At 42.2% G+C, this 12,434-nt stretch overlaps 1 protein-coding gene across 1 annotated transcript; it reads right to left on the bottom strand.

The window, feature by feature from the left end:
• Positions 1 to 3,322: 3,322 nt before the first annotated feature.
• On the bottom strand, positions 3,323 to 12,387 carry LOC139330484 (uncharacterized). Its single transcript, XM_070961410.1, has 5 exons — positions 12,262 to 12,387; positions 8,971 to 9,255; positions 6,951 to 7,517; positions 6,194 to 6,407; positions 3,323 to 4,028 (listed from the first exon to the last, which is right to left on the bottom strand). Exons 2-5 carry the CDS (start codon positions 9,242 to 9,244, stop codon positions 3,773 to 3,775), a joined length of 1,311 nt encoding a protein of 436 aa, XP_070817511.1. The 5' UTR covers positions 9,245 to 9,255; positions 12,262 to 12,387; the 3' UTR covers positions 3,323 to 3,772.
• Positions 12,388 to 12,434: the final 47 nt, after the last annotated feature.

Below are 12,434 nucleotides of genomic sequence, written 5' to 3'. Positions count from 1 at the left end.
TCACATTTGGATATATATATTGACCCAACCCCCCTAAGAAACTTTGACTAGCAAACAAAAAAAGATCTGTAAAATGTTCTTCATGTAGTGGCCCCTTTTGGACACTTACACATTAATTTAACTGTTACATTATACCTCACATAAAGGTTCTGTGCAGGTTTAAATGCTGTTTAAAAAAACATCTTCACAAGATCATGCATGCACTTGTCGGAGGTAAACACTGAGAACATGTTCGAACAACACTGACATACACTGATAATTAGTATGGTATATAATATTTATCTTGTAATATATTGTAATCTATCTATAGATACATTGTGTGTTTTAGTCATTATTACAGCTGTTTAGCTCCCCCCAGTGGGTTAGGGTTGGGCGCTGCAGTCACTTATTTTCATGGAGCTCATGTTCATTTGTGTCTGTGCAGAGACGCAGAAGCAGAACGTGGTTGAACTATTGGCAGCTAGAGATCAGGATTTATGACTTTAAAAGATAAAATGGCCTCTTTTATGTGGTAATTTATTTTAAAGCCCTTATCAACCCCATCTTCATGGGTTCCACCCAAAACACAATATTTGAGCATATAACTAACTTAAAAAAACACAGAAATAACAGTCACGTCCATAAAACTCCAGCATGAGAACACATCATTTATTATTCAGATGTTTTATTCCCTCGCAGAGCAGTCTGTGTGAAATCTTCATCCTCTGCATGATCACAACTTTGGAGAGCAAGTTTGGAGCAGAACACACACGAGTTATGATCATAGTAGTTTTTGACTTATTCTGTGCGTTCACTTTAGACGCCCGAAGTTGAGTTTGTCTGTGTCATCAGACTGGAGCAGCAGCCTGGTTGTACAGGTTGTGCTGCATTCATGCTGTGCGTTGTCACAACAAACACATTTAGTCAATCATACATGTCAGTGTGTTAGTGATGTGTCGGTCGCGAACGAAAGGGCTCTTAGAGCCACTCTGTGAAGTGAACGATCGGAGCCGGCTCCTGCCTGGGAGCCGGAGAGGGAGCCGCTTTGGGGATTTTTTTTTGTTTTGTTTTGTTTTTTCTCGACTTTTTTTTTTTTTTTTCGTTCAAGCCACACGTGATTGGTCAGCTACATGATGTGTGGTGGCTTCAGTGTGTAGGCTACGCACTGAGCGGGAGGGGGAGGAGCGGGGTTACAGACACAGCGCCCACACACATACACACACATACACACACACACACACACACACACACACACACACACACACACACACACACACACACACACGCAGAGCCGTGAAAGACAAAACGCTGGAAAGGTGAGAAAATGAGTGACCGCAGGAAATGCAGTAAAATTTAATATAAGGTATGTTTTTTGCATTGGTAATTAATTTTACACATAATTTTACATTATTTTGGTAATAAATTAGTTCAAGCAACGAAAAATCTGAGGAGCCACTTGGGAGCCGAAAGAGCCGCCCCTTCTATGAGAGCCGAGCCATGAGAACCGGATCTCTTAACAGAGCCGGAATTCCCATCACTAGTGTCAGTGTCAGTTAGCGCTAGTATGATTTATAGACCCTCAATGTGAAAATAAAACCATCTACCTGTAATGACTGCGCTTGTATTTTGTGGTGCTATTAAGGTGTGTATTTTATTTCCAATAAGTGATCTTTAAACTTCTTCTACATGCTGAAAGTTAAACTGAATTTGTTAGGTTGCAGTCATGTTTCTTGGTCTTTACCCAGCATATGAACACACAGCAGCAAACACAGTTGGAGCTCTTGAGCAAGACACTGAATGAGGGGAGCTGCGGTTTCACTGCTGCTGAATGTCTTTCCGTGGATTTAAAAGCATAAATCCTAAAGCTTGTGAGTTTGTGGCAAAACTGCATCACTGGCATGGATGAGAGCAGCCTGGTGCTGCAGCTCATGGAGTATCAATTAACCAGACAATTATTTTTTGATGAATCATTTAGTCTACAGCAGCAGTCTTGAGCTCAAATTAGCTGTGGGCCCCTGGCCGGGTTGAAAAATAAACCTCAAATAGGATTAAAAGCTCCAGAACATCTACTAATTGGACTTTTTTTTTTCTAAATATGACCTGCACAGCAGCAGCTTGGCTCACTCTTCTCCATCATACCTGTCAAAGTGCTCTGCTGTGTGTAATGCATGTCTGGAGAAAGGCAGGCTTTTCCTTGCAGATGAGACAGGACACAGCCACATTAAACTTTATGAAAATACAGTCGCCCACGTCTCTTTAAATGCTGCACAGGTCAACATTTAAGTTTAAAGATACATGTTGGAAGAAGGCTGTATCAAATCCCAGCATTGTCCTAGAACTGTCCCCTTCATGGACTGTCTCCATGTATTTTCTGCACTGTTACATTTTGATACTGTTTCACTGCTGCTTGCACCTCTGAACATATGAATTTCTTCTTTTGGATAATAAAGTTGAATTTGATTTAGTTTGATTTGAACGCTGTTGGCCGAGTATTTATGTCACTGTAACAAGCTGCGCATTTAGGCACAGCTTTCCTGTTAATTTTGAAAAACAAAACCTCTCAAAACACTATTCATACTCAGATTCTGCAATCTAGAAAATTATTAAAATAAAGAGAAATATCCCTTAGAGGAAGACAGAGGAAAAATCAAAATGGGAAAAATTTAATTACATGAATTTGAGGATAAGATTTAACAGTAAATTCTAAACATGAAAGGGAGGCCTTATGAGATTGTCTTATGATCCTAAGGCAGCTAGTTTGAGACTCTGGTGCACAAAATGTCAAATATGATGACACTGCACTTGTTACCTGACCACATAAAAAGACAGACAAGGCTGAACTCTTGCACACTGTCAGCATTGAGTTCATCAGATTCACAATGTGTCAGTCATGGACTTTCTTCAGGCCCGACTGTGTGCAGAAATTAAACCCTTAAACCCAAGTAAATCTTGAGCATCTGAGGCTTAAAAATGTTTATTCTGACATGATAAATACCTTGAGTCAAATGAATTGCCTTTAATTAAAGTAATTTGGATAGTTCTTTAATCTCCTGGCTGACTGAGTGGTCAAAAGCCATCTTTAGCATCCTGTTTTTGTTTTGGCCTCATTTTGCGCCACAAACCAAGCGAGCACCATCAGCAGCAGCGAGGATGCCAGCAGGGTGGAGATGGAGAGCAACCAGAGAAACATGGAGAGCATATTATCACATAATGACAGTCCCAGCGCCGAAAACACACACTGCAGTTTCTCCAGGAATAGCTGCAAAGTCGAAGCAAACGCAGCAACTGGTAAGCATCAGTGAAGGAACTGAAAACTGGCTGGAAAAGATGAAGGGATGCTTTTACAAATGGCTTTTATTCTGTCTTCATCATGTACAAACTTTTTTGGGACAGTTGAAGTAATACTAAAGTCTTACAACTGACGTTGCTTTGCTCATGGTTTTCAAGGTCAAACCAAATTCAGCCACATATATAGCAGAGCTTTTAAGTACTTAGAGTTCAAAATATTAAATATAGGCACTGGAATAGCTTAAAAGGACAAATGTTTGAAGACTACAGCATTGTTCAAAGGCTTCCTTCACCACTAGCAGGGAAAGAGCTCTGGCTTTTCAGATAATAAGCATGAATCCACATAAAAAAAGTCCTGTATAGGAGGAGCAAAAATACAAGTTAAGCCGTCACAGACTTGGAGGTTATAGTTGCAGCGTGTTGCTGTGCTGAACTGCAGACCACAGGAATGACCTATTTTTGGAAAGATCTCCTCCTTTGAAAGAAGAAAGCACAGCTCGCCTCCTCACTGAGCATCCAGGATGTCTGTGGGTAGGATGTCTGGTTTGCCACTCGAGCTCTGTGATGTCTCCCCTGACCAGGAAGAGGGGGTGACCTGATTATAGAGGACGTCCTGAGAGCCAAAAATTGGCTCTTTGAGATTCAGGGTGTACATGAGGAACAGATTGAGAGCCACCATGGCGAGGAGCGGGAACACAGTCAGGCCAGAGCCGAAGCCTCGCCAGGAGCTACACACGTTCAGGCTGACCCAGTAAACAAGCCTGCAGAGGATTGAAAAAAAAACAAAAAAACAATGACACACAAACAGAAAATCAGATGAACTTCAAACTTCACTGATGGTGAAGTACCTGTTAAACCAGGGCAGAAAGAAGTATTCAGACCTTTTCTTAAGCAAATGGTTTATTCACCGATTTTTGTAAATATCTGCTTATTCTGAATTTGATGCAGCAATATGTTTCAAACACATTGGGACAGGAGCAGCTAAAGGCTGGGAAAGATGTGGAATGCTCCAAAAACACCTGTTTGGAACATTCCACAGGTAAACAGGTTCATTGGTAACAGGTGATAGCATCGTGATTGGCTATGACAGAGGCATGCTGGAAAGGCTCAGGAAAAAATGAAATTATGTGACACACAACTGTATTCATTGTCTGTGCTTTACTCAAATATTTCTTTTTGTGAAACATTGGATAATTTAACATCTTTGAGGCTTGAATAATTATACAATAATGGTACAAAGATCTGAGAAGTTTAGAGGAAAATTTATTCTGAGGTAAAACTGCAAACAACTCAAAATGTGATGAATCCATAAGCCAAAAGGTTGGAAATCACTGGTTTAAATCTTTTAAATTCATCATATTTTATGAGCTCATTGTGTTTTTTGTGTAAATCAGAAAGGTAACTAGTGAGTATAGCTGTCACATAAATGTAGAGGACTACAAGGCACAACTAACTGGGACCAGTAACCTCTTGGAGTCGTTACTGGTTGCCTAGCGAGCAGCTCCCAGACAGGATCTAAATACAGTCCCCATGTAAAATGGTGAATTGTTGTTTTTGCACTCTAGTTTTTGTTCAGTTCGGATTAAGCAAAAAGCGTAGCGACAACCAAACTGAATATGATTAGAACCCGGCCAATCTGAAGGTATTTAAATGAGATTTTCACCATGTAGAGGTCATTGTGTCACAGTCAAGCTGATATATTTTCTAGAACATCTTCTCCCTGTGAAATAAATTATTTGGCTGGGAAGGATTTCATATTCCAGAGGTGTTTGATGTTGCATGTCTTACATCTTGTATGTTCATTTTTAGCACTTACGATACAAAGAGCACACAAGTGCTGCAACAAAGTGAGCGAATAGAGGAGTTCAGTGACGCTGGGTTGACTTGTGTCACAGTCTGAACTCCCTGCTGCTCTACGACGTGCTGCCAAAACTTCTCTCTGGCTTTGTTAATGACAGTGGTTGTGTTTGTTTTTAGCCATGCTAGCTGTGTGCTTCCAGGGACGGCAGTGTCGGTCTGTCAGTCACCACTTTGGTCAAACTGAAATGCTTCAACAACTATTCGATGCACTGAAATTCGGTTCAGACGTTCATGTCTGCCTCAGGATGATCCTCTGATTTTTCTACTCTCTGGTTTACAAAAAAAAAAAAATGATGTCAGCCTCAGCTGTACTGTACTGTACTGTGTCTAGCGCTAATTAGCAAATGTTAGCATGCTAACACACTAAACTAAGATGGTGACCATGGTAAACACGACCTGCATGCATGCAACAGCATGTTAGCATACTGTTGTTAGCATTTAGCTCAGCTTTGTCTAAGAGCTGTTGCATGTTTTAGACTCTTTTCTGTATTATTTTATTCTTCATATTAAATGTTGAACATGTGCTGCTCCGTGTTTTGTCTCCACATATCAGTTTTCTTATTGTGAATCGATGTGATCTGTGTTTAGTGTCTAAGATCCATCCATTTTCTATGCCGCTTACCCCTTTCGGGGTCACGGGGTTGCTGGAGTCTATCCCAGCGGGTGAGAGGCAAGGTACACCCTGGACCGGTCGCCAGCTGATCGCAGGGCAACATATATACACAGACAGCCATTCACACCTAGGGGCAATTTAGAGTCACAAATTAACCTAATGAGCATGTTTTTGGTCTGTGGCAGGAAGCCAGAGTGCCCGGAGAGAACCCACGCATGCACGGGAAGAACATGCAAACTTCACACAGAAAGGCCCGACCCAGGAATTGAACCGGCGACCTTCTTGCTGTGAGGCACGCGCACTACTTGCTGTGCCACCGTGCAGCCCTAGTGTCTAACACTTATGTATTAAAGTGACGAAGGGGAATTCTGAAACCAGAATAAAACATTCAAGAAACTTCAGTCCTGGATCATTTTGTTTGGTGCTTTTGAACCTCAAACATTTGAGCCTCACCTTCCTATGATGAACATGGCAACCAGGATCGGCACCAACTTCAGCTGGTCTTGAGGCAGTAAAGCGGCCATGACGACGAGGTTGAGGACATAGAGGAACAACTGCTCCAAGGATGCCGTGACAAACAGCTGCTGAACGGCCCGTCCTCTGGGAAACGACTCCTGCAGACTGAAGGAGGCCGTGCAGAACTGGCACGCTGCACTCATGAGCATCGCTGCAAGGGATGAAAGAGCAATAAGTCAGTTAGCATCTTGAATCTTGGCCATCTTTCCACAAACAGCTCTCAACTTTAAGCAACTCCTCGCTGCGCTTGATCTTGTCTGACAGCATATTTTGTTTTTATAATATCTTCATTTGAGTACAGCAACAGCCAGTAAAACGGCCTACATGCTTGACAAGTAGGTGCAAGGGAACTGGTCTGGACAGGTTTTGGTTTGGATGTTGCCCCCAGTTCAGGTCACCCCGGTTGGTAAATGATTAAAATATTCTGAAACAATTAGGCCACAGCCTGGGAGACGACAGACGCAGCCAATCTCTTATTGTAGTTTCCATTTAAAGCTATGTGCAGGAGGAGGAAATTATGCTTTTCTCCAGAGGCCCGGGGAGACGTCTGCTGCACTGAGGTTGAAAGCACATGAAATTAAAGGACACCGAACATTCCGAGACGAGGCGGCCAGACAAACCAAATCCTCTCTTAATCTTTATCTTTCATTCGCGGCTGTTTTTGAATGTCAGAGCGCAGGTGTTTGAAGCGTACCGAGCAGGACGGGGACGGCTGCCACCACACAGCAGCAGAGGGTGAAAACGATGCGGCTGGCTGCATCAGGGCAGTCGGGGGGCTTGATGGGGACATAGAAATAAAGTGCATATAGGATCCCTGCCGCACACAGAAGAGAGGCCAGGACTGAGAAGAAAGCGGGAACTCGGCCACTCTGACAGCATTTGCACTGGCAGCAGCGGCAGCAGCACCGTCCCCGATCTGAAGCCTCCTCTGCCACCTGACAAGTCTCTCCCTGCCCCTCTGACCGCCACACAGTCAGCTCCACGCTCTCTGGCGGCGGGCCTATCAGAGGTCGGCCCTCATCCACAGTGCAGTCCAGATTGGTCGATTCTGGACTCCATCTCGGCGTGTCTGTGCCGTTGGGAATGTCTCCCTGAGAGGCTGGGGTTGGACAGCTGATGCAGTTTTCCGTGGCGGCGTCCAAATTGCGCGCTGTGATGATCGGACTGGAAAGAGTCTGATCCAGCTCCCCCTCCTCTGTCTGATCTACCCGTGGCTCCTCTGGGAGGTCGTCTCTGGGCTGCTGGTGGCAGGGAGCAGAGCCTGTTCAAACCAGAGCACATTTTAACACAGAATTCAAAAGCACATACTGAAGGCAATCAGCTGCTGACTCACACGAATCAATCATTCTCTTACTGCACGTCCTGTCCAGGTCTCTGCTTTGCCTGGATCTCAAGTAACATTTCAGAGGGGCGGGCAGATGGCTGGATTAACCCATTAGGAGGCCACAGAGCCACCTTCCTCCTGCCACCTTCTGTGCATTGTGTTTGCATGCTGTCACCTCCAAGTGCCCACAGTTACAGTGTACACAGAAACCGGACCAAACTCCATCCACAAGTTTCCTTTATGTCAATCAATTTGTGACAATTTGATTAAGCGCAAAGTAATTTAGGAATAACCCCCATGTGACATTAAAATAAACTGAAATAATTCTAATCTTGAAAACAGACCCTCCACAATACAGGACCACAGGATAAGGTCATGATGCAAGAGCGATCTAGGCTGAGACTGGACCTTGATGAAATTTATTCAAATGATGAAAAAAATCCAGAGGCTTTTGGCCAGTTGATAATCCAGCTCTAGTTCTAGTTTAATTTTTACTTTTAAATACATGAAATCAATTATTCAGTTTCTATCAAGCATCTGCTGGAACCTGCGGCAATGTTCAGAAAGAGGCTACATCTACATACAAATTAAATCACTGACGTCTACAGGTATTCTCTCAACTTTCCCACAGGTGTTTTCATCATTGCTGCAGGCTGTTGAGTCAACATACATTAAACTAAATCCAAATGATCTCTTGGTTGAAGCGCATGCTCTTAAATCTGTTTTCAACTTTGCAATGTCTCATGTCATTTAAATAAATAACACTTTTTTTCTGAGTAACTTGGTCATGCATATGCTATGCCCACATGGACGTAATAACACAGTTACTACTGGACATTTGACTAAAAGTTGTAGTTCTTAAATTATCATATAATGAGCAATGGAACATGGAATAGACTTAAAGTTTTCAATCTCAGCTTAATCTCATAAGAAAACAGCCTTTACCGGCCTGTTTCTGAAGCTAACCTGAGTGGAACTGTATTGGATGTTGACTCGCTTATGACTGATTAAAACAAAGTAAAAGTCGAAAACATATTTCTTTTCCAGCTCATACTGCTTTGTCACGTCCTCCCCAGCACTACAAACAACCTGTATAAATGATTTAAAGCTCCTTAAACTCGTACGCATGACATGGACGTTGATTTAGTCCAGAGCTCCTGTAGGTAGATCCACACATCTGCTCAATCTTAAACAGCTCTTTTAGCATTATTTTCAAAATTGGAAAGACATGTGCAACTGTTGCTCCGCTTTAATCAGCCCTGACTCTGTCTTAAGTCTCTAAGGATCTGGTCTGGACTCCAACATGACTTGAGCCTTTGCTAATTTGCTCTGGCCTCCTCTCAAATCCTACAGCTCTGTCAGACAGTAAAAAGCAGCAGTAATAACTCACTCCTTGGCTGATTGGTTGCTGGTGGCGGTTCAAGGGAGTGCTGGGAGCCGGAGACGGAGTGGGAGGACGAGTGTAGCTCCTCCACCGAGGACTCGGGACTGTCTGAAACTGGCGCCAAAGAGATCTGAGTGTCCAGGTCCAGGAAGGGGGAGAAGGAGAGCCTGGTTGGGTCGATGTCCTGGAGCTGGTTGATGATGTCACTGATGGACTCCTTCATGCTGTCGAGCTCCTTCGCATTCTGCCGGTTAGTGGCCTGAAGCCCCGGGGTGCTCATAGTCACACAGCCTGAGAGGAGCAGGCAGAGGACCAGAAACCAGTTAAAAACACCAAACCAGGGACATGCAGGGCAGTAAAACCACCTCCAAGTGTCAGAGAAGCCAAATGACTATCAACTGCACTGTAAAACCCAGAGTTTTATCTTTACTTCTTATGAAATACATATTTCTGAGTCTCTTTCAAGCATGTTGTGGCACTGACGTGCAGAAAGAGGCCACACAATCATAAACTCTGACAGAATATTTAAGGTCATTGAAAAAGCTTTGGAAACCAGTTTTGAACCAAAATGAGAAGTTCCTTCCAAAAAATCAATGATCAACGATGAAAGTCCATAGAAGTTGGACTCAGACAAGTCTAAGAAAAGTTGTGAATGGTGCATTTAATTTTTCTTGTCCTCTCCGTCTGTTTTATCTCCTTTATTTCTCTTTTCTTCTATCTGTAAGGCACTTTGTACCTTTGTCTCAAGCTGTTTAGACTGTGTAAAAAGTACCACATTACCACTTTTTATGGACAATGATAGTATTTATCCTCCAAATTAAGCAAGAGTAAAGCCTTAAAAGCAGAACTTTGCTGGCACTTTACGTGCAGTGATGTCAGCCTGGTAAGGAAATGGGCTTTTTTGGGACTAAAGGAAATCAGTGTTGATATGAGTTTATGTCTGTGGTTGTACAATAATCATCACTGACAGGAAGTCAGAGTTTATCTTCCTCTGCAAGGTAACAGCCTGTGCAGGTTTGAATTGTTATCATTGAAGTTTTTTGTTTTCTTGAGACCTTTTCTCACAAAATCAGCACCTGAAAAAATAGAATCTGGCGTGATTTTGATCATTTTGAAGATTTGATGGCAGGAGATAGGACTGACTTACCCAGACTACAGCTTTATTTTTTAAATTATCTATTTTTTATGCATCCAATACTGTAGATGTACTGTAAAACCAGCCAGGACACTAATATTTCCTCTACTCTTTTGGAATCAAAATAGCTCTCAATATCAGTGTGGGTAAATTACTTACGTTTAGAGCATAGAAACCTGTTTTGAGTTCTCTTTTCCTTTACTTTTTAGCTAAGAGTTAAATGAAAAGATTGATACATATCTCACATATGCCCATTAACGGTGAAGTTATAACAAAAAAAAAAAACAGCTAGCTTATTTTAGCATGAAAATGCCTAACCGGGGTAAACTCCAAAGCATATAAAATCATTTTAAGCTTTTATTTATTTATTTATTTATTTATTTTTTAATGGATTGAACAGGTGAGATAGAATGTGTTGATAAGTGAATTGGAGGTGCTGGTAGGACTGACTGACTGACTGTTTGGACAGAGAAAGGAGAGCTGTTTCTAGCCTTTATGCTAAGCTAAGCTAAGATAAGGTAAGCTAAGCTAAGCTAAGCTAAGCTAAGCTAAGTGTGTCTTGGCTCCAGTTTCATGTTCCATGCACACACTTGAGAGTAGAGACTTGCTGATTGTTGTATTTGACTTATTTTAAAGTTTTGCTGAACCATGAAGAGAAAATATAGAGTATTTGATTTATTTTGTGATATATTTTTTCTTCAATCACCTGGTGACCCCTCAGATTTATCTTGGGGGTCCTGAACTCCGCTGTATTGTATAAAGCAGAATGATCAGAAATAACACATGGCAGGATTTCATCACCAATAGAGTAAATGCAGTGAAAGTGAATACAAGAAAAATATTAGAGTGATTTCTCATGTCATCAGGAGAATAACTAAGGATTAAATCATGTGGTTACCAGTAGTGGAAAGCAAAGTTAAGTACATAGATAATCGAGAGCTGTAATCAAGTACAGTTAAGCACTAAGGCATCCTTTCGTCAAGACTAAACTAGTACTTGTATAATTTCAGTCTTTCCATTTTAATGCTACTTTACTTCAGTCGTACTAAATATTGTTTCTGACTCCAGAACACTTATTTAACAGCTACTTTTCAGATTACATTACAGTATTACAAAACATGTAACAGTTTTTTTTTTTTTTTTAAATATGATGCATGAACTGTCCAACAGTACATGAAACAGCTGAAATCAGGTTCACCTTGACCAAATGCAGCATGAAAGTAAACGATCAAATAATACAACATAACACAGAGGGGGCATCTTGTATAATGAGTACGTTTACTTTAAATATCTAAAGTACATTTTGTTACAAATACTATACATCTGAGTACTGCTAAAGCAGGACTTTCACTTGTAAGGAGGTATTTTAAAACGTGGTGTTCCTACTTTTACTCAAGCAAATGATCCGAATACTTCTTCCACCACTGCTGCGGTCACTTCTCACCATAAAAGCGCGTAAAATATACGTACGCGCAATGTAATATAACACCAGCAACGCGCCTTTGCTGGTCCGCCGTTATTTGAACCGTAGCATGAATTTCGGAGTCTTTCATTAACATCTGCAGATTGAATCTGGAGCATTTTCCTCTGGATGTTTCTGGCGCACATCCAGCGGTGGCGCAGAGACGGCACGCAAAATCTGCGGCGAGGATCGTTCTCCAAACAAATGAGGACTTTACCATGTATAGAGCGCAATTAGGACTCGTCTGGCTTTTATGGTCGACATGAGGGGGGGTGCGTCTCGGTGGTTATCGGAGTTTGCGTGGATGTGGAAACGCGCGTAGGGGGCAATGTGCTTCTCCTCCTCGCTGAAAAACAGCTTTCCCCCCGCTCTCCCAAACAGACATTGATTACAATTCATCTTCCACAAAGCAAGCAAAGTCTCCTCTGTGTCTGGTTCAGCATGAGGGCTGCAGGTCAGGAAATGCCTGATTTAGAGATAAATAAATGAGGCCAGAATGCGCTCGAGCCCGCATTAAATCTGTGCGTAAAGGACACGCGAGTCACGCTGAAACCTTATATTCAGTGGCCATTCAGCAGCAATTACAGCAGTTAACCGAGTGATTTCAGAGACAAATGTGAATTAATTTAGCTCCATGAAATGCACGTTTAAACGCTTTATTCAGTTAGAAAGACGCCTCGGAGGCTGGAAATGGACTTACTTTAGTCGGAGGTTGCAGACTATTTGATGAGTTTACTCTTCTGGCAGAAAAAAACCCCTCCGTCCTTCTCTGCCTTTCTTCCCTCCCCCTCCGTTTGCTTTTTGTCTTCCAGGATCCTGAACTTCTGAATCAAATTTCAGGACGGACAAAATACTAGGCTTTTCCTCCGCCCA

The sequence above is a fragment of the Chaetodon trifascialis genome, chromosome 4 (genome assembly GCF_039877785.1).
Source record: "Chaetodon trifascialis isolate fChaTrf1 chromosome 4, fChaTrf1.hap1, whole genome shotgun sequence".
NCBI classification, from domain to species: domain Eukaryota; kingdom Metazoa; phylum Chordata; class Actinopteri; order Chaetodontiformes; family Chaetodontidae; genus Chaetodon; species Chaetodon trifascialis.
Note: the sequence above shows the minus strand (reverse complement) of the source record. Positions and strands in the feature narration are given on the sequence as shown.

Bases quoted from the DNA above. Each gene is read 5' to 3' on its own strand.
- LOC139330484 (XM_070961410.1), bottom strand. From the start codon at position 9,244: ATGAGCACCCCGGGGCTTCAGGCCACTAACCGGCAGAATGCGAAGGAG. The intron at 7,518-8,970 runs GTGAGTTATTAC...TGGTTTGAACAG, and splicing joins AGCAACCAATCAGCCAAGGA to GCTCTGCTCCCTGCCACCAG. The intron at 4,029-6,193 runs GTGAGGCTCAAA...AATCCTCTGCAG, and splicing joins GCCATGTTCATCATAGGAAG to GCTTGTTTACTGGGTCAGCC.